This window comes from Nelumbo lutea, chromosome 1 (assembly GCF_056320005.1).
Source record: "Nelumbo lutea isolate HS-2025 chromosome 1, American lotus-T2T, whole genome shotgun sequence".
NCBI classification, from domain to species: domain Eukaryota; kingdom Viridiplantae; phylum Streptophyta; class Magnoliopsida; order Proteales; family Nelumbonaceae; genus Nelumbo; species Nelumbo lutea.
Window position 1 is genome coordinate 86,326,769 of NC_142684.1, and position 22,852 is coordinate 86,349,620.

The 22,852-nt window shown below is 40.7% G+C and overlaps 1 protein-coding gene across 1 annotated transcript in view; it reads right to left on the reverse strand.

Annotated features, from left to right (window-relative positions):
- The window catches only part of LOC148875883 (vesicle-fusing ATPase-like), a 134,391-nt gene that overhangs the window by 76,800 nt on the left and 34,739 nt on the right, over nucleotides 1-22,852 (reverse strand). The window contains exons 8-11 of the mRNA XM_088965637.1: nucleotides 19,662-19,761; nucleotides 19,529-19,584; nucleotides 19,200-19,265; nucleotides 18,995-19,077 (exon numbers count right to left, since the gene is read on the reverse strand). Coding sequence (XP_088821763.1) covers nucleotides 18,995-19,077; nucleotides 19,200-19,265; nucleotides 19,529-19,584; nucleotides 19,662-19,761 — 305 coding nt within the window. The remainder of the gene's footprint in view (nucleotides 1-18,994; nucleotides 19,078-19,199; nucleotides 19,266-19,528; nucleotides 19,585-19,661; nucleotides 19,762-22,852) is intronic.

Genomic DNA, 22,852 nt, shown 5'->3' on the forward strand with positions numbered 1-22,852 from the left:
TTTTAGACTCAATGTAGAGGCATTCGGTCTAATGTAATTATTAATAGAAATAGGATTTCTATTTATTTTATTTTGGATCGAAGATGGTGGCACAGAGAAGGAGATTTCGCAGATGGGACATTCGCTATTTGCGATTTGCAGTTTGTGAAACTGCAATCTGTGATCTAACCTCTGTTTTGCAGGATGGAGTGTGCGAACAACCCTGATTAACTGATTCTTGTTTTTCTTTTATCAGTTATTTAATTTCAGATTATTTTCTTGAATTAAGGATTTAATTAAAGATCAAACCCTAGACCCATTCGAACCAATATTGGTTCAAACTGTTTGGACCAAATCTAGGGTTTAATCAAGGCTGAAAGTCAGCCCTAATTTTCCCACTTATGGGCCTGAGGATTGATATTTAATTAAATGGTTAATTTGGCCCAACCTGTAAAGGCCCAGTTTTAAATAGTTAAAACTGCTAAAAGCCCACTTCAAAGGATAAAGCTATATGGGCCGAACTGGGTAACCCTAATTCAGCCCATATACCTAGATAATATTAATGGTTAATATTATGGATTTTCAACGGGCTTCCAATGGGCCTTACAGATAATTAATTGATTGGATCAATTTATCCCTGCATGAGATGTTTGGATGTGTGATGTGCTGCGTGCATGGGCCATAAGTGCTTGGCCCATGCCCATTCAATAGTGGCTCTTACGTACACCATGGCTGAATGCACATCATTGCCATGGTGTCCCTTTTGGTCATTGGATGACCTCCCTCAGTGGTGGACCCCACACCTCATCAAGAGGTTTCGTGTGGAACCCTAGCTGATTTAAGGCTCACTGAAATCTGACTTTATGAAAGTTAGTGGGAGCCACTTTGGTTTGACCTAAATCAAACTGGGGCGTAGTTAACTGTACCCTCCAGCTAATATGAGTGCACGTGATAGGGAGATTCATATGATGAACTCTCTAAAGGCCTTCCATCATTAGCATGAGGATGGGTCCTTCAGTAATGAGGAAGCGCACCAGAAAATGGGCTATCCATTTGCTATTGGGCTTGTTTGAGTGTTTCATAAGATGATAGGGGCGTCATAGACCGATGTGAGAGGGGCTTCACCAGAAAATGGGAACTCTCTCACAGTACCTTGGCGTTCACGAATATGATGGGTAAGCACTCACTGGACAGAAAGGTTTACCTGAAAATGGCTCTGAACCTTGTCTGACAGAGGCCAAAGGGAAAACTCATATGATGAGTGGATATGATCCTTCATAGAAAGGTGGTGGGGTTATGCAGCTGAAACAGTTGGCTCCATGCACCCTACATGATTTCCCACATTTTCAGAGACAACCCGTAGTCTCCGTCAATGAGAAAGGAGGGAAATCTCAGAGATGAATAAATGGAAATGGATCATAGATTAAAATTCATATCTATGAAATGAACATGAATCAAATTAGGTTGTGGACTGATGCTTGATCTTTTATTAGAAAATGGCAAACGGATCTTTTGCAAAGCTTCTTGATGACAACAAGCTTAAGGGCCCAAACTATGCCGATTGGTACAGGAACCTTATGATGGTCCTAGCTTCTGAAAAACTGGACAAAGTGGTAAAGAATCCTGCCTCAGAACGTCCGGGTGACAGGGCTTCTAAGGCACAGAGGAGAGACTATCAAGAATGGGAGGAGAAAAACTCCCTTGCCCGGTGTTACATCATTGCCTCCTTGGACAACCCAATAGAGAGGCAGTTCGATCAGATCGAACTTGCCAAGGACATATTGGAGAGTCTGAGGATGATGTATGAAGAGCAGAATCGTTCTACTCGACAAAAGGTTTTGAAACAGTTCATGACCACACAAATGTCCAAGGGCCAACAAGTTCACGACCATTGTCTTCTGATGATGGGTTACATCAACGAACTGGAGGCTCTTGGATCTGGGCTGGACTTTGCGACCCAGATAGATGTTATTCTTTGCCTCCTTCCTTTAATCCGTTCATCATGAATTATAACATGAACAAGCTGAATGTCAGCTTGCAAGAGCTCAGCAATATGTTGCAAAGAGCTGAAGAACTTATTAGAAAGGATGAGCTTGTAGCTATGCTTGTTGAAGCTAGCAAGACGGGCAAGAGAAAGAGGAAGGCAAAAAAAAGTCTCAAAAGAAAGCCACTAAGGGTAAGAAGCAGAAGAAAGACAAAGCATCGGATGCCTGTCACTTCTGCAAGAAGACCGGCCACTGGAAAAGGAATTGTCCTGCCTACTTGGAATCCAAGAAAGGTAATTTTGAAACTTGTGTTATAGAAACCAATTTATGGGTGGCTTCTGCGTCCTGGTGTATTGACTCTGGGGCTTCAATTCATGCGTGTAACTCACTGTAGGGGTTCAAGGTAAGCAGAAGGCTGAGTGAAGGAGAAGTCACTCTCTACTTGGGGACTACTGCAACTATTGCAGCCACGGCAATAGGAATCGTGGAGTTAATTTTTAGAGAGGGAAAAATTGTACTGAAAGATTGTCTTTATATACAAAATTTAAGGAAAATTTTGATTTATGTTTCAAAACTGTGTGCAGATGGTTATTCTGTCTTCTTTACTAATACGATTACTATTAAAAGAAATAACAGATTCATCGCATACGGGGAACTAGAGAATGGTCTCTATGTTCTACATCCTTATCTAGAAACTAATATAACCGAAACTACATCGGCTGAAATCCCCAAGAAGAGAGCCCGTGATACAGTTAATCCCACGTGTCTGTGGCATTACCGACTTGGCCACATCGGTGTTGACCGAATCACAAGGTTGGTAAAGGATGGTCCTTTGGATTTTCTAACTGTAGAAGATCTTCCCACCTATGAGTCTTGCCTACAAGGCAAGATGACAAAACGGCCATTTAACGGTAAGCCTGAAAGATGTACAGGCATACTTGACCTAATACATACTGATGTATGTGGTTCCCTGAGTGTTAGGACACGAAATCAACACGTGTATTTCATCACCTTCACAGATGATTTCTCATGATATGGTTATGTGTACCTAATGAGACACAAGTCTGAATACTTTGAAAAGTTCAAAGAGTTTAGACAAGAGGTCGAAAAACAGTTGGGGAGAGAAATTAAAGCCCTTCGATATGATCGAGGTGGCGAGTATCTCTCTAATGAATTCAGGGACTACTTAAAGGTCAATGGGATAGTATCACAATTAGCTCCTCCTACTACACCACAACTTAACAGTGTTTCAGAAATGAGGAATAGGACCTTATTGGATATGGTCCAGTCACTTCTCATACACTCAAAGTTACCCACATCCTTTTGGGGTTACGCATTAGAGACTACGATTTACGTGCTGAATCGGGTTCCAACCAAATCGGTTCCGAACACTCCATATGAACTTTGGACCAGAAAGAAACCAAGTGTCAAACACTTGAAGATTTGGAGTTGTCCAGCACACGTTAAAAGAACGAGTGCAAACAAGTTGGAATCCAAGACCAGTCGTTCCCTATTTGTAGGCTACCCAAAAGGCTCTGTAGGTTACCTATTTTATGACCCAAGTGAGCAGAAAGTGTTCTGCAGTCGAAATGCCCAATTCTTGGAGACCGATTACATCCTGGACACCCATTGTTAGGAAATTGTTCTTGATGAGGAGAGCTCAGGAGCAGTGGGAGATCTCCCACAAGTTCCAGGTAGTGAACAACCTAGAAGATCCACTCGGGTATCCAGGCCACCAGTCTATTATGGTTATGACCAGGATAGTTACCTGGTGGAAACCTTGTCTTGTGAGGAGGATCCCATGACTTACGCGGAAGATATGTTGGACATAGATTCCCAGAAGTGGGTGGAGGCCATGAGAGCAGAGATGGACTCAATAGAGACCAATGGAGTCTGGACTCTAGTAGATCCACCCTCTAGGGTAAAAGCAATTGCTTGCAAATGAATTTACACTTAGAAAGAGGGTACACTTAGAAAGAGGGCATCGATTATGAGGAAACTTTTTCACCTGTGGCCATGCTTAAGTTCATTAGGATCCTGCTAGTTGTAGCAGCATACCATGATTATGAGATTTGGCAAATGGATGTCAAAACTGCATTCCTGAATGGAGATCTTACTGAAGATATCTATATGTAGCAGCCGCAAGGCTTCATAGCTGCGGGTCAGGAAAACATGGCATGTAAACTCAATAGATCCATTTATGGACTTAAGCAAGCTTCTAGAAGTTGGAACATCCATTTTGACTCTGCTATCGAATCGTTTGACTTCGAGCAGAATCCGGATGAACCCTGTGTTTACAGGAAGTACAGTGGAGATAGGTTACCTTCTTGGTTCTGTATGTAAATGACATTCTACTAATTGGGAATGATGTAGGAATGTTGACTACGGCGAAAGTATGGCTTTCACAGCAATTCTCCATGAAAGATCTTGGAGAACCCTCTTATATACTGGGTCCTCAACTCTATAGATATAGATCGAAGCAGATAATAGGATTATCCCAATCTGCCTACATTGACAAAATAGTCAAAAGATACAGCATGGAAAACTCCAAGAAAGGAAATGTTCCTTTCAGGCACGGAGTCACTCTCTCTAAGAAGATGTCTCCCAAGACTTCTAAGGAGATTGATGGCATGAAAGACATTTCCTATGCCTCTGCCATGGGGAGCATCATGTATGCCATGCTGTGCACTCGTCCTAACATTGCTCAGGCGAGGAGTGTAGTAAGCAGATTTCAGGCCAACCCAGGGCAGGAGCACTAGACTGCTGTGAAAAACATACTAAAGTACCTTCGAAGGACAAAAGAGTTTTGTCTAGTATTCGATGGTAATTCACTACAGATCCAAGGGTATACATATGCCGATTTCCAGTTGGAACCAGATGATAGAAAGTCTACATCTGGATATGTTTTCATGATAGAATCGTGTGTTGTTTGCTGGAAAAATAGCAAACAGGGGTCCACTGCAGACTCCATGATCGAGGCCGAGTACATTGCCGCAAGTGAGGCGGCCAAAGAAGCCGTGTGGATGAAGAAGTTCGTTCACGAGTTGGGAGTAGTTCCGTCCAGCACATCACCCATCCCATTGTTGTGTGACAACAATGGAGCTATTGCTCAGGCGAAGGAGCCACAAGCCCACTTGAAGTCGAAGCACATCGAGAGGAAGTACCATGTACTAAGGGAGATTGTTGGTAGAGGGGGCATCCTGATTCAAAAGGTAGCATCAGTGGAAAATGTAACAGACCCATTGACAAAGCCACTATCACAGAAAGTGTTTGAGAAACATGTGGAAAGCATGGGACTCCGGCTAGTACCTGATTGGACCTAAGGGCAAGTGGGAACTGTTAGATAGTTTTGTATGCCCTTAGCTTCAATCAAAATGATGTACTTTATGAGTTTATTGTAAATGAATAAAAGTGAATATTTGATTCATGTTCCCTTGGTATGTTTCTGTGTAATACCCTTAAACTGGACAATTAATGAGACTCGTGTTACTTTAGAATGTTCACAGCTATCGGGTCGGTCTGGGGAGACCTATCCTGGCAAGGCTGACACTGTGGTGCCACCAAGTCGGTTGGGGTGGCTTGTCTCAGTTACCGGGGTGAGACCCTAGGCACATACAGTATAGGATTAATTGAATCTTTGAACTGGACCAGATTTCCAGTATTACCCTGGACCTTGGAGATTGATGGGCAAAACTGGAAAGTTACACCCGACCCCTAGACTCGATTATGATACTGCACTAGGTGTCGGATTGGGCTGTCTGATGTACCAATCAGTGAGATCCTTAGCGGGGGTCAAAACCTGGGTATGTTGGGACAGTCTGAGAATTCATCTGAGTGGTGATCATAGTGATAGGATCAACTCCTTTGTCGGACAAAGGTAAAGATCGGGGATGCACTCTCACTGATGGAAACCAAGACTGCCAGCAGCCGATTTCAATCGTTGAGATTTGTTTTGCAAAATATATTTTATATGAGATATAAAAGTATATAAATTATGGTTTTCAAATGTTTTGCAAAAGGTTTTAATTCCCGGGAAACATATAAGAGAGAGTGCAACACTGTTCCTTGCAGCCGAGGGAGAGGTCCTCTCTTGTCGGGAAGTGTATGATCATTATGGGCTAAGAGGTTAAGTGTAAGACCATTGAGGATAATACCTGATGGGCTAATCTTACATCTGCCCACAGTCCCTGGGTGTTACAAGGTGGCTTGGCCCAGGGACCACTTAGCATAAGTGTTGGGCCCATAGAGCCCATCTGATGGGTTTCAGGGGGTGCACTGTCCATCCCTTTAAGTATAGAAAAGGAAGAGGGGCCGACAGCCTTTAGATATCACAAGCAAGCAATAGATAGTCTTGTCTTCAGAGCTGAAATCACAAAAGAGAGAATTCTGCACCTTGCAAATACTTTCTTGCCACCTCCTTCCTGCAGCCGCCGCCTACAGCAGTTCGATCTCCAGTTCTTGGGAAAAATCAAGATTGGATATTGATTCTAATCTTTTGGAGAAAAGATTGGTGGGAGTTGTATTCACAAGCTATCCAGGTGATTCTTGAAAAGGATCAAGTTCTTTTGGAAGAACACTGTTGATTCTGCTCCACCCTGCACTTTGCCATCTTTAGTGGGAGCAGATTTTGGATCTTTCCTTGGGCGTGAACACCACCATTGGAATATACTACTTCTCTGTATTAGGTATTATCCCTCCCTACTCCTTTTGGTTCAGATTTGGTTGAGTTTGTTGTTCAAGAATGATTCTTGAAAATATGATTTTCTAAATAGGGAATTTGATTCCCAGTTGAAGGGAGAGAAAAATTTTTGAAATTTGCCCCTTATTCCGCAATCTTTTGGGCATCCATGTGATGGATTTCCTATCCCTTCAGTAACCCCAAAAGGATGTGGGTAACTCTGAGTGTATGAGAAGTGACCGGACCATATCTAATAAAGTCCTATTCCTCCTCTCTAAAACACTGTTAAGTTGTGGTTTAGCAGGAGGAGCTAATTGTGATACTATCCCATTGTCCTTTAAGTAGTCCCTGAATTTGTCAGAGAGATACTCGCCACCTCGATCTGATCGAAGGGCCTTAACTTTTCTCCCTAACTGTTTCTTGACCTCTTGTCTAAACTCTTTGAACTTTTCAAAGGATTCAGACTTGCATCTCATTAGGTACACGTAACCATACCGTGAGAAATCATCTGTGAAGGTGATGAAATACACGTGTTGATTTCGTGTCCTAACACTTAGGGGACCACATATATCAATATGTATTAGGTCAAGTGTGCCTGTACATCTTTTAGGCTTACCGTTAAATGGCCATTTCATCATCTTGCCTTGTAGGCAAGGCTCACAGGTGGGAAGATCTTCTACAGTTAGAAAATCCAAAGGACCATCCTTTACCAACCTTGTGATTCGGTCAACACCGATGTGGCCAAGTCGGTAATGCCACAGACATGTGAGATTAATAGTATCACGGGCTCTCTTCTTAGGGATTTCAGCCGATGCAGTTTCGGTTATGTTAGTTTCTAGAGAAGAATGTAGAACATAGAGACCATTCTCTAGTTCCCCATATGCGATGAATCTGTTATTTCTTATAATAGTAATCGTATTAGTAAAGAAGACAGAATAACCATCTGCACACAGTTTTGAAACAGAAATCAAATTTATCCTTAAATTTTGTATATAAAGACAATCTTTCAGTACAATTAATCCTTCTCTAAAAATTAACTCCACGGTTCCAATGGCTGTGGCTGCAACAGTTGCAGTAGTCCCCAAGTAGAGAGTGACTTCTCCTTCACTCAGCCTTTTGATTACCTTGAACCCCTACAGTGAGTTACATGCATGAGTTAAAGCCTCGGAGTCAATACACTAGGACGCAGAAGCTACCAATAAGTTGGTTTCTATAACACAAGTTTCGAAATTACCTTTCTTGGTTTCCAGGTAGGCAGGACAATTCCTTTTCTAGTGGCCGGTCTTCTTGTAAAAGTGACAGGCATCCGGTGCTTTGTCTTTCTTCTACTTCTTTCCCTTAGTGGCTTTCTTCCGAGGCTTCTTTGCCTTGCTCTTTCTCTTGCCTGTCTTGCAAGCTTCAACAAGCATAGCTACAAGCTCATCCTTTCTAATCAGTTCTTCGGCTCTTTGCAACATATTGCTGAGCTCTTGCAAGTTGACATTCAGCTTGTTCATGTTATAGTTCATGATGAATGGATTAAAGGAATGAGGCAAAGAATTAATGATAGCATCTATCTGGGTCGCAAGGTCCAGCCCGAATCCAAGAGCCTCCAGTTCGTTGATGTATCCCATCATCCGAAGACAATGGTCGTGAACTTGTTGGCCCTTGGACATTTGTGCGGTCATAAACTGTTTCAAGAACTTTTGTCGAGTAGAACGATTTTGCTCTTCATACATCATCCTGAGACTGTCCAATATGTCATTGGCAAGTTCGATCTGATCGAACTGCCTCTATATTGGGTTGTCCAAGGAGGCAATGATGTAACACTGGGCAAGGGAGTTTTTCTCCTCCCATTCCTGATAGTCCCTCCTTCGGGCCTCAGAAGCTCTATCGCCCAGACGCTCTGGGCAGGATTCTTTGCCACTTTGTCTAGCTTTCAGAAGCTAGGACCAGCATAAGGTTCCTGTACCAGTCGGCATAGTTTGGGCCCTTAAGCTTGTTGTCGTCAAGAAGCTTTGCAAAAGATCCGTTTGCCATTTTCTGATAAAAGAGCAAACATCAGTCCACAACCTAATTTGATTCATGTTCATTACATAGATATGGATTTTAATCTACGTTCCATTTCCATTTTTTCATCTCTGAGATTTCCCTCCTTTCTTATTGATGGAGACTACGGGTTGTCTCTGGAAATGTGGGAAATCACATAGGGTGCATGGAAACAACTGTTTCAATTGCATAACCCCACCACCTTTTTGTGAAGGATCATATCCACTCATCATATGAGTTTTCACTTTGGCCTCTGTCAGACAAGGTTCAGAGCCATTTTCAGGTAAACTTTTCTGTCCAGTGAGTGCTTACCCATCATATTCGTGAATGCCAAGGTACCATGAGAGAGTTCCCATTTTCTGATAAGCCCCTCTCTTATTGGTCTATGACGCCCCTATCATCTTATGAAACACTTAGACAAGCCCAACAGCAAATGGATAGCCCATTTTTTGGTGTGTTTCCTCATTACTAAAGGACTCATCCTCATGCTAATGATGGAAGGCCTTTAGAGAGTTCATCATATGAATCTCCCTATCACATGCACTCATATTAGCTGGAGGGAATAATTAATTACGCCCTTAGTTTGATTTAGGTCAAACCAAAGTGGCTCCCACTGACTTTCATAAAGTCAGATTTCAGTGGGCCTTAAATCGATGAGGGTTCTGCACGTAACCTCTTGATGAGGTGTGGGGCCCAACACTGAGGGAGGTCATCTAATGACCAAAAGGGACACCATGGCAATGATGCGCATTCAGCCATGGTGTGTGCAAGAGCCACTGTCAAATGAGCATGGGCCAAGCACTTATGGACCATGTACGTAGCACATCACACATCCAAACATCTCATGCAGGGATAAATTGATCCAATCAATTAATTATCTATAAGGCCCATTGGAAGCCCGTTAAAAATCCATAATATTAACCATTAATATTATCTAGGTATATGGGCTGAATTAGGGTTGCCCAGTTCGGCCCATATAGCTTTATCCTTTGAAGTGGGCTTTTAGCAGTTTTAACTATTTAAAACTAGGCCTTTATAGGTTGGGTCGAATTAACCATTTAATTAAATATCAATCCTCAGGCCCATTAGTGGGAAAATTAGGGCTGACTTTCAGCCTTGATTAAACCCTAGATTTGGTCCAAACAGTTTTGAACCAATCTTGGTTCGAATGGGTCTAGGGTTTGATCTTTAATTAAATTCTTAATTCAAGAAAATAATCTGAAATTAAAAAACTGATAAAAGAAAATCAAGAATCAGTTAATCAGGGCTGTTCGCACATTCCATCCTGCAAAATAGAGGTTAGATCAAAGATTGCAGTTTCACAAACTGCAAATCGTAGATAGCGAATGTCCCATCTGCGAAATCTCCTTCTCTGCGCCACCATCTTCGATCCAAAATAAAATTAAATAGAAATCCTATTTCTATTAATAATTACATCAGATCGAATGCCTATACATTGAGTCTAAAATTAAAAAAATTATTTATAGACCAAATGTAATAAATAAATTCAAGAAACTACAAATCTTGTAGTTCTCCCTACGCAAACCAAGAATTCAATCTCCTCTTGTACGAATAGCCCATAAATAAAAAAAAATCATATAGATCTATTCTAAATAATAATCATATTTATATAAAATTAAATTCAGATTATTTTTCGATCAGTTTTGGGAACAAATTTCCCAAAACCCATATCTGCACAAATTGGGTAGAACGCCTTCTCCCTATTTGCGCAGGTTCAGATCTGAAACAGAATGGTTCAAGATTTGAACCATGGCTCTGATACCACTGAAGGGATAGAAAATCCATCACATGGACACCCAAAAATTGCGGAATAGGGGGCGAATTTCAAATATTTTTCTCTCCCTTCAACTGGGAATCGAATTCCCTATTTAGAAAATCATATTTTCAAGGATCATTCTTGAACCATAAACTGAACCAGATCTAAACCAAAAGGAGTAGAGAGAGATAATACCTGATATAGAGAAGTAGTATCTCCCAATGAAGGTGTTCACACCCAAGGAAGGATCCAAAATCTGCTCCCACTAAAGATGGCACAGTGCAAGGTGGAGCAGAATCAGTAGTGTTCTTCCAAAAGAACTTGATCCTTCTCAGGAATCACCTGGACGGCTTCCGAATGCAACTCCCACCAATCTTTTCTCCAAAAGATTGGAATCAAGATCCAATCTTGATTTCTCCCAAGAACTAGAGATCGAACTGCTATAAGCGGCGGCTGTAGGAAGGAGACAGCAAGAGAGTATTTGCAGGGTGCTGATTCTCTCTTCTATGATTTCAGCTCTGAAGACAAGACTATCTATTGCTTGCTTGTGATGTCTAAAGGCTGCCGCCCCTCTTCCTTTTATAGACTTAAAGGGATCAGCTCCTAATCCCATTAGGAGTTGCTAACCCAAATCATATTTGGATTAGAAGTCCCTTTAAGATAAGGGATAACCCTTATCTTATCTGCAGATTAGATCAGCCATCTCCTAATCTAATTAGGAAGTTTTCAGATCTAAATCTTATTTAGATCTTGGACTCTCTAAGTGGATAGGGTGTGGCCAAATCCTATCAGCTGATCCATCTCAGAATTCGCCCCTTAAGTGACTAATCAAATTAGCCCAGTTCGAAATGGCTTAAGGCCCATTTAAGGTTATGTATTCATTTAACCTTCCAAACAGCTGCCCAATTGGGCTTCCTTTTATGGCGTGGGACCCAAACATTGATCTACACATCAGCCACATGGGTTCAGCCCAGCCTTTGTTACAAGGCCTGGCCGAATACACTGTTATGGACAGTGCACCCCCTGAAACCCATCATATGGGCTCTATGGGCCCAACACTTACCCTAAGTGGTCCCTGGGCCAAGCCACCTTGTAACACCTAGGGACTATGGGTAGATGTAAGATTAGCCCATCAAGTATTATCCTCAATGGTCTTACACTTAACCTCTCAGCCCATAATGATCATACACTGCCCAACAAAAGAGGACTTCTCCCTCGGTTGCAAGGAACAATGTTGCACTCTCTCTTGTACGGATCCCCAGAATTAAAACCTTTTGCAAACCTTTTAGAAACCATAATATATATACCTTTATATATCATATAAAATATATTTTGCAAAACAAATCTCAACGATTGAAATCGGCTGCCAGCAGTTTTGGTTTCCATTAGTGAGAGTGCATCCCCGATCATTACCTTTGTCTGACAAAGGGGCTGATCCTGTCACTATGATCACCCACTCAGATGAATTCTCAAACTGTCCCGACATACCCAGGTTTTGACCCCTGCTAAGGATCTCACTGATTGGTACATCAAAGACAGCCTAATCTGACACCCAGTGCAGTATCATAATCGAGTCTAGCGGTCGGGTGTAAGTTTCCAGTTTTGCCCATCAATCTCCAAGGTCCAGAGCAATACTGAAAATCTGGTCCAGTTCAAAGATTAATTAATTTTACTCTGTATGTGCCTAGGGTCTCACCCCAGCAGTTGAGACAAGCCACCCCAGCCGACTTGGTGGCATTACAGTGTCAGCCTTGTCAGGATAGGTCTCCCCAAACTGACCCACTAGCTGTGAACATTCTAAACTAACACGAGTCTCATTAAGTGTCCAGTTTAAGGGTATTACACAGAAACATACCAAGGGAACATGAATCAAATATGCACTTTTATTCATTTACAATAAACTCATAAAGTACATCATTTTGATTGAAACTAAGGGCATACAAAACTGTCTAACAGTTTACATAATGAAGCATAAAGTTGATGGCTCAATTGAAAGGTATAACACTCGACTTGTGGCAAAAGGAAACACTCAATCTTACATCATTGATTATCATTCCTTAATGGCAACCTTCAAGAAGAAGCTTACATGGAACTTCCTCCTGGAGTGAACATCCCTAGGAGTAAAGGAAATGTTTGTTGTTTGAAGAAATCCATTTATGGCCTCAAACAGTCCCCTAGAGCTTGGTTTCATAGAATTAGAAAAACTATTTTAAAAATTGGCTTTTCTCAATCTCAAGCTGACCATACCTTGTTTATTAGGAGAGTGAATGGAAAAGTGACTATGCTGATAGTATATGTTGATGGCATTGTTATCACAAGGGATGATATCTCTGAAATTGCTGAACTAAAGTCTTTTCTTGCTATTGAATTTGAAATTAAAGATCTTGGAAATCTTTGGTATTTCCTAGGGATTGAGGTCGCAAGGTCAAAGAGGGGCATTTATATTTCTCAGAGGAAATACGTCCTTGATCTGTTTCAGTAAGTAGGGAAATTAGATTGTAAAACAGATGAAACTCCAATTGATCCCAATCATAAGTTGGGAGTTGATGATGGAGATATCCTTCTTGCAAAGTTGTGTATCAAAGACTTGTCAGTCGCCTTCCTCTACTTGTGTTTGACTAGACCAGATATATCATATGTTGTGAGTGTGGTTAGCTAATATATGCACAAGCCTAGATCATTTCATATATGCAAGCAGTGAATAGAATACTAGCCTATTTGAAAGGATGTCCAGGAAAAGCGGTCTACTTTTGGCTTTTGTACCTTGGTGCGTGGTAGTGTTGTATCTTGGAGAAGTAAGAAACAATTAGTTGTGGCTCGATCTAGTGCAAAGGCAAAGTATAGAGCTGTGGCTCATGGAGTTTCCAAATTTTTATGGCTGAAGAACTTGTGAAAGAAATGGGAGTGCAGATTGATACTCCAATGATATTATATTGTCATAATCAAACAACCATAAACATAGCCCATAATCCTATTCAACATGACTGTACAAAGCATATAAAAGTTGATCAACATTTCATTAGAGAAAGAGTTGCCAATGGAGAGATTTGTTTACGTTTTGTGAGGTCTGAAGATCAATTGGCCGATTGTCTTACTAAAGGTGTCTCCAAATCAAAGCTTGACAACAATTTGAACAAGTTATATCTATGCCCAGCTTGAGAGGGAGTGTTGAGGATGTAAGGGCATTTATGTCCTTTCATCCTTTTTGTATTTGGGCACCTATTCAAGGGTCCATTTGTAATTTCCTTAAAATGTTAAGAAAGGCTCTTAATGGTGTGAACAGTAACACACCTCTGTTCTTCGACAAACTCTTCTTCTTCTCGAGTGTTAACTTCCTATAACATGACTATATCAGGTTTTTCTTTTCTTAGCAAGCCTTTAATTGGCCTTCTTTTTCTTGCACTCCCTAACCCTCTCACATTCCAAGTAATGATTTTCATTGTGAGACTCCTTCAAATGCCCTTTCTAACATGGTTCCATCTCACGAAGAACCCTTCTTTCTCCCCTTCCACTAAACTCGATATCACCCTCAATATCTAAGATTAGTCTCCCCACCTCTGATCTCTTTTTCTTTTTCCTTTACATATTCCCCTGTGTCTTCTCAGCCAACCCACTGGCTTCACCCACCCCCCAACCTAGAACTTCTTAAAAACTCCTTGTTTTGAGGAGTTGCTTCTCGTTCCTTGCCATCTAATCCCTCCTCCTTTGCTTTATACTACTCCAATAATGCACAGATCTGCTCCCATATTCTTTCTTATTCTTCCTCCTGCTTTTTCTTAACCTTCATCTCTACCTCACTCCTCTCACCTTTACCAATGCTAAGCTCTCTACTTTCCTCCCCGCCTATGTCCACCTGACCCACCTTATATGGGTGAAAAGATTTCGGCCCATTGAGAACTTCCACCCCTAGTCTTTTATAGGAGCCTTCTTTAGCGAGCCCAATACCCACCACTCCCGATTTAGATGGCCCAACTTTTGGATTTTTGGGCCCACCAAATCTAAACTTGTCTTTTTCCCCTTGGCCCAACTGTTTAAACTCCTCATCTTCCTTTAGCTTCGATTCAACAAGTTTTTCTAACCCTTTTTGGTCTTCTTGCAGAAGAGCAACTGTAATTGAAAGTTTGGGATTGGTGCCACTTGTAAATGCTTGGGCATAAGATTTGTCAGAGGCCCAGCAACTACCTTGTTGAACACGTTTAAGACTTTCCTCCTGCGGACTTCTCAAATTTTGTTTTCCCTTTTTTGTATAATTTTCTTTTCCTTGCAGGTCCTCCAATCCTTTGCTTCCACGCAGGAATTCATCTTCAACCTTTGCATCTTCCTCCTTCCGAGCTTTCCTCCATAGTTCAGCTTCCATGGAGGAAGCCAACCAAACCTCCATGAACACTCCTTCTACATTCACATTCACTTTCCTGGGAATAACCTCGAGCTTGGCTCCATTCAACAATACAGCTGCAGACCTGAGGTCTCCCCAGAATACAACATCCAGCTTTGCTCCACACAACACTGCTATCGCTTTTGCAACTTCATCCTTCCAAAGATGGAATGGTAAACCCACGATACGCACTACCACCCCATTTAGAACTGAGGAATCCTTTGAGTTTGAAGAAGGAGACCACATGAAAATATTAATCGAGCCAAGATAATCCTGCAGACATACAACCACAACTCCTACTTTACTTTAAAGTGAATCCAGCAAGGCTTTGCACATATCAAAGTGTGTTAGGATATATTTTATTCTCAACTTCAAATGCTTTGTCAATGAAACAGCAATTTCCTTCCACCTTCTAGTTGGTTTATCGACTTCAACAATCAACTTGCTTGTCCAATCTCCTTTTTCAGCTATTACAAACAGAGCTGCGTTAGTTCCAGTTTGCACCAAGGTAAAAGCAAATTGCCTAGGGGATTCAAGATTGACTACTGTCCTTGAAATCTCCTCTTCTTCCTTCTTCTTTTTTGTGCCCTTTTTCTGTTCTGCTTTCACTCTTGATGAAAACTCCCTCAGAGCTTTTGCTATCTCAGTCCACCCCTGGCTCTTTCTTCCTTCAGGAAAACAGACCAGTTGCTTCCTATTCTTGTCAACTCTGAAAGAGATATGAAAGAACCTCTTATGATTTCTTCTGCATTGCACCACATATCTTCTTCCCACTTTCGTGGTGATCACTTTCCTGCTTCTCTCCTTCCCTCTTGCACTTGCTTTTTCTACAAAATCTGTGAACCATTCTACCACGTCCAAACCTACCAGCAGCACTAAAGCCTTCTTAGTTTCCCTGATTTTCAAGCTAATCTTCCCTCTGACTTTTAGTTCCTCCAACAGAAAGCTTTTCGCCTCCACCTTCAGAAATCTCCTCCATGGATTGGCCTCCACAAAGTTCTCCATTTCTTTCTTCTTTTAAAACCTACATTATCTGTTCTAATCTGTGATCCATGACTCTAGCCTCCTCTTTCTAGAGCCAGCTTATTACAAGTTTTAGGTCACCTTCAAATAATAGCTTCCTAATGTTCAGCTCCTTTGCCTTTTGAATTCCTTCCATAATTCTCATAATTTCAGCCCTTAAAAAGTGCCCAACTCCCCGAGAAAAATGCAATGACAATTCCCTCCTCATTCCTGAACACTCATCCAATGCCAAAAAGACCCAGGTTGCCTTCACTACTACCATAAAAGTTGAGCTTAACAGCACCTCTAGGGGATGGGGACCATTTAGTTCTGACCACCACCCTAAGAGGGATGAACTAACAATCTCTCTCCAGTTTCTCTCACCCCAGAAACATCTTTGAATAGCATCTATAATTTCAGCCAATGAATAGCTCAGAAGTGGCACAATCCTCTAGAGAAAAAGAAAAGATAAGGAGATCCTTTGGAAATCCGGGCATGACTGGAATAGGTGGTGTGATTAGGAATTTGTAAGCAGAATATCGGCTCTTTATTCTAGTCCCATTGGAGTGGTGAAATCATTGAAAGCTAAATTGTTAGCTTTGCTACAAGGTCTTAGGCCTTTGGTTGCAACTGGGGTACAAACAGGTAGAGGTGGAAGGAGATTCAAAATTAATTGTTTCATGGGCTAATGGTAGCAGTCAGACTCCTTGGACTCTTAGGCATGCTTTTAAGGAGGTGGAAAGTATTGCTAAGGACATAGTTGCTGAGTTTAAATGGGTGAGAAGAAATGCAAACTAGTTGATTCCCTTACTATGCAGGGATTTATGAGATAGCATTTGTTTTGGGCCGCTATGTAATATTGATTGTAACATTTAGGGTGGCAATCTTTCCTCTTTGTATTAGCTTTTATCTTCAATCTTATAATAAAATTTCTCTTTACTAATAAAAAAAATATGATATTCTAAGGATTTCCTCTTCTTGCAAATTAAGGTCCACAAGATATCTTTTCTCCAAGTTGACCCATAAATTAGATAATTCCTCGAGAGAGCTTAGAAGAAGTTTTAAGTTCCCAAGGACCTTAAGGCTACAGTCATCACAAAAATGAAAGGCCTTAATTCACACTCCCCACCTTTCCCCCAACCCAAATATCTACATAACCTCAAGAAGGAAAGGCCAACTCCACCAAGTCGTAGGCCTTCTCTAAGTCTAGTTTGTAGATAAAATCTTTCCCTCTTTTTTTCTTCTCAGCTACACATTCATTTGCCACTAAAATCTGGTCAACTATCTGTCTACCCACCACAAAGACACCTTGAGCTTGTGAAATTACTGTGGTTAACACCCTTTTCAGTCTACCCAAAAGAACTTTTGCTATTACTTTAAAGTGGCTACCCACCAAACTAATTGGTCTAAAATCCCTTGGGTTTTAGCTTCCTTTTTCTTAGGCACTAACACAATGAAGGTAGCATTTGGTCCTGGTGAAACTTCCCCTTTTTGGTGAAATTCATCAAACACTTATTTTAGGTCCTTTTCCAGAATCTCCCAACACTCTTGAAAAAATGCCATGGTAAAGCCATCCGGCCCAGGGGCGTTTGATCTTACAATGGAGAAGACAGCCACTTTGATTTCCTCAATGCTAAAAGGCTCCTACATGGCTCTAGATTGAAAATCGGTCACCCTATCTCATTCCAATTCAAGAAGTTCTTTCCTATTTCCCTCCATTCTGGAAAAGGTTCCCTTGAAATGATCCATAAAAGCATTATTCTCCTCAACTTTCTAAGGAATGAAAAAATCTTGTGTTCCCGTTCCCTTCCAGAAGCCACTTACATCTAGATTTTTCTAAGAAATTTCTTCCCTTCTTAGAAGATCTTTTAGTTTCATCTTTAGCTTATAGTACTCTTCTCTTTCCTCCTCACTAAAGTCTTTTTGTGCTTCTTTTCTATCCAACGCCTAAATCTTGGAAGAAATTCTTTCACCTTCCCATTAATATATCCAGCCTTTCCCCTTACTTAAACATAAAGTTTTATGCCCTTAGACCACCCCATTTAGACAATTCAAGGGGGTGATTAGCATATGAAAGATCATACTATCAGCCCCTACACTAGCTATCCCGTGGGATGATATAACCCCACAAGTAGGGAGCTGCACATACCTACTAGGAAGGAGTCACACACCCTTTACACACATGCACAAGGCACACACCTCCAAAAATATCCCTTTCATAGCATCAAACTGTTACCAAATTAGTCTCCCTGGTACTACAACCAAGAGAGAGAACAAAAAAGAGAAAAATCCTTTGGTCTGACCAGGTCGATTAGGTGTGCTCTTCTTCACAATCCAAAAATAGAGAATTCTGGGTGAGAAAAAAAATTCTGGATGTTTCTACCACCCAGAACCTTGCTCTGATACCATGTTTTCATCAAAAAAACAACAGTAGGAAGCAGAGAGAGAAGAAGAGGAAAGAATGATTAGAGAGCAAAAAATCTGGGATGGCGGCACCCCTTCTATTATTTATAGTAGGCTGACTGCCAGGTCAAACAGTTTGATCGTGAGTCATATAAATAATATATAATATATTTTGAAATTTATAACACATGTAAAAGCTTACCTATTCCTCGAAGCTAAAGCTTTGAACCTATATTTTAACAATGTATCAGCCCATTTGAACCTAATGCTTTTTATGCTTAAAAAAAAAAACTTATTGTATCATTGACCTGCCAATACAATATGTATCAGTTGATATGGGCCGATACATTGTGAGATTTTGATCCTTGTGAAGATGCCTTGATGCATAGAATTTTTTCAATAAGGAATTCTTCCCAAGATGTTGGACTTGATATTTTGTTTTTTCCTGCATTCATTTTTGTGGGATATTTCCCAATAGAAACAAAAGTGTGTATTACAATCACCAAAAGAAAAGGTTCTGTCAATAAAAGCAGGAAAATCCTTGTAAAAGGCCTACTATACAGAATTCCAATCCACGATTCAGCTATCTCTTCAGCAAAAAGATGCAGCAGGAAAAAGAAATACAAACACTAATCACCAGACACCATCTTTTCCAGTTACTAGTTATTTATTGTCAAAAGACATGATTCCCTTAAAATCTAAAGAATAGTTTCACAACATTAAAACAATCCTGCACAGAATAAAGCACAACTACACAAACAGATTACCTTAAAAGGGCTTCATCAAGTAAATCCCTTCTGTTGGTCATACCAATGAGCAAAACATTATTCAACGATTCCACCCCATCTATCTGAAAAACAATTACTTGTTTAGTCAAACCAATGACATATACTAGTAGAAGCATGTTAAATTATAAGAACGTCCAAATGATTCTACCAATTGCCAAGAAAGAAAAAGTAAAATAAAACCGACCTTTGTAAGAAGCTGGTTCACAATGCTATCATGAACCCCAGTACCATCTCTAGTTGATCCTCTTGACTACAAATGCAAAATAGAGACACCAATCAAAGCTAAATAAATTCTAAGAAATGCTATCATGAAATCCAGTACCATTTCTAGTTGAGCCTCTTAAATTCTAAGTAGCATGAACTTAAACCAAATGAGTAGTGCATAAATAAAGCCAATGGAAAGGTTCAACTGCTACAATATTGCAAGCTGCCACTAGCACTGCATCATTATCTTCATCAAAGTACAGCTAGAAAAAAGTATATATCATTAGGTAGAATTCTTAAATCCCCCACCTTACAAATAGCATCAATTTCATCAAAGATGATAACATGCAATTCACTCTCATCCCCTGAAAAAAAAAAAAGAATTATATAATGGAAAAAAAAACCAATAAATTCATTTGGCATATAAATCTTAACTACTGACCACGAGCCCTCTGATCATTCTCAGCATCAGCAAATAGATCCCTGACATTCTTTTCGGTTTCTCCAACAAATTTGCTCAAAACTTCGGGCCCATTCACAACCTAAAGTTGAATGAAAAATGTTACAGCCAGATAATAGAGCATGAATAAGCATTCATTGCTTTAATGCAGAGAGAATAACATAATTCAGAATGGTTTTGTCAAATCTTAGACCATATTGTTAGTGTCGAATATGTAGGGGTATTTCTATCTTTATACTTATATTTATGTGCCGATGTATAAGATTATGTTAGATTTAGTGCCCCTTACTTAAGTAGGGGCACATGTGTCTTTTCCACAATATAAGTAATATAAATCAATTCTGGCCGAATGGGAGAGTGATCTTTTTCTCTCATTCGAAGCAGATCTTTCTCTCCCTTTCTTCTCTTCTCTTCTTCTTCTTCTTCTTCTTCTTCTTCTTCTTCTTCTCTCTCTCTCTCTCTCTCTCTCTCTCTCTCTCTCTCTCTTTCTCTCTCTCTCTCTCTCTCTTCCTTCTTCTTGACTGTTATCAGCTTAATAGGATTCAAGGGCAGGTCGAATCCTAATATGGTAGCAGAGCCAAACTGAGCAAATCAGACCTGCCCAGAATTATGTTCTCTATGCACCCAGTCTAGGGTTTTCTCTTGGTTTCTGCATCATCTGTTGGAGATAAGGGAAAGGGCTGAAAAGGAGTGGTTTCCCTCTTCCCTTGGAGGTTTCTATGCCTCCAATTGTGTTGTTTGTGGTTGGTTGCTGTGGTTTCTAAGAAGCCCTCCCCTAATCGATGAAGAGAAGAGGGTCGATTCGTGTGGTGCAATGGATGTCTTGTGTGGTCTGATTTTTGGGTGATTAGGTAAGAGATTTCTATGAAATTTTGTGTTGTGAATCAAATCATAAGTTTGTTCAAGATTGTATGGTGGGATTTCAGATTATAGTGTGTGAGAGTTTATGTTTTCTTTTAGTATGATTCGAAAGGGGAGTGGTCCTCAAACAGTGTGGTGAGTGTTCAGGTAGTCGTGGGGTAGGGTTTATGGTGTAAAAGTACAATTTTTAGTATTACTAAGTGTTGAAACTAGTGTGTTCAGTATGGTGTGGTCTAGTGTGCAGTGTGTCGAGTTCAACTATGGGATACAACAGTGATAGCAAGACTAATGTGATGGTCCCTACTGACTATCTAAATGTTCAAATGACCTCCATTAAACTAATGGAGAAAATTATGTACCCTGGGCTAAATCTGTAAAAGTTTTTCTTAAAGCAAAGAAGAATGTGAAACACATAAGGGAAGAAAAACCCTCCACTGATTCTTATGAGTATGATGACTGAGAATAAGAAGATGCACAGATTATCACATGGTTATGGAACAATATGGAACCCAAGATTAGTATAAACTTCATGTTTGTAGTATCGAGGGGTCGTGGTGTTAGATGTGGAGCTCGAGGAGCTTAGTCTGGCCGCAGTTGTAGCAGTGGACCGGTATATGGCCAGAGTGGTGGTGGTGGACCTACCTATAACCGTGGTGGTGGTCATACTGGAGGTAGACATTCAGGGGGAGCCCGTGGCCGATGATGTAGTTCGGGTCCAAGGAGGTGTACACATTGTTGTATGGATGGACATACCATTAATTATTGCTATGACTTGCATGGTCCACCTTCAGACAGGAGAGTTGTTTAGCTGACCAGATACTTCCTACAACCACAGATGTTCCCAAGAAGGAAATGATGAGTGTTCCCCGTGATGAGTATGAGAGGTTTGTTTAGGCCACATCTCAATAGAATACGGCCACTCTCGCACACTCAGGTATGGCTTGTCTGGCATCCACACCTAATCCCTCGATTGTTGACTCTAGAACCTCCAATTACATGACTGGAACTCCATGTGTGTTTTCTTCCCTCTCTCATTGCTCAACATCACAATCTGTCACCCTTGCTAATGGCTCCACATCCTCCATTTGTGGTGTTGGCAATGTTAACATGACCCCCTTACCTTTATCCTCAGTTCTGTATGTCCATAAGTTTCCGTTTAACCTTATGTCAGTTAGTAAGTTGACCAAGCCTCTTAATTGCTCTATTACTTTTTACCCTTCTTCATGTATTTTTCAGGATCTCATGATGGTGATGAAGATTGATGGAGGGCATGAAGTAGGTGGATTGTATTATCTTGACAGTGGTGGAAGAATGTCAACAGTTGTACAGTCATCTCTCTCTCCTCTCTAGTGGCACTATCGATTTGGTCATCCTTCATTGAAAGTTTTGAAGTCTTTGGTTCCTTCGTTGAGTCATCTTTCTGTTTTGGATTGTGAGTCATGTCAGTTGGGGAAACATCACCATGTTCCCTTTAGTCCTAGGGATGATAACCGTATGTCAAGTCCTTTTTCTTTAGTTCATTCAGATGTTTGGGGTCCTTATAAAGTAATGTCATACAATGGATATAGATATTTTATCATTTTTGTTGATGATTATTCAAAGATGACATGACTCTATTTAATGAAAGAAAGGAATGAGTCGTTTACCATTTTCCAAAAATTTTATGTTGAGATTCGCAACCAATTTGGTGTTCACATTAAAATTTTTCATTCCGATAATGGTGGTGAATATTTCTCTTCATCATTTCAAGAATACTTGGACCAACATGGCATTATCCATCAGACTTCATGTACCTACACCCCACAACAAAATGGAGTGGCTGAGAGGAAGAATCCTCATCTTTTGGAAACAACTCGATCTCTCATGCATCATGTGAATGTCCCCAAACCCTTTTGGAGTGATGCGGTGCTTACTTCTTGCTTCTTGATTAACCAGATGCCCACGTCTACCCTTGATGGTCATTCTCTATTCACCACTTTGTTTCCTACATTGTCTCTATTTCCTCTTTCTCCTCGGATTTTTGGGTGTGTCTGCTTTGTCCATAATCTGGGGCTAAGAAGGGACAAGTTAGATGAACGATCTATTAAGTGCATCTTCCTTGGCTATTCTCGGACTCAAAAAGGGTATAAATGTTATCATCCTAGCTCTCGATGTTCCTTTGTGTGTGTTGATGCTACCTTCTTTGAGTCTACTCAGTTTTTTTTGGGGTCCAGTGATGTTTCTTCCTCCTCATCACCTCCTCCCCTTCCTCTTCCAGTTGCGGATTATGTTCCTCTTGTTCCAAATGTGACCAAGTCCCTGCCTCCGGTGCC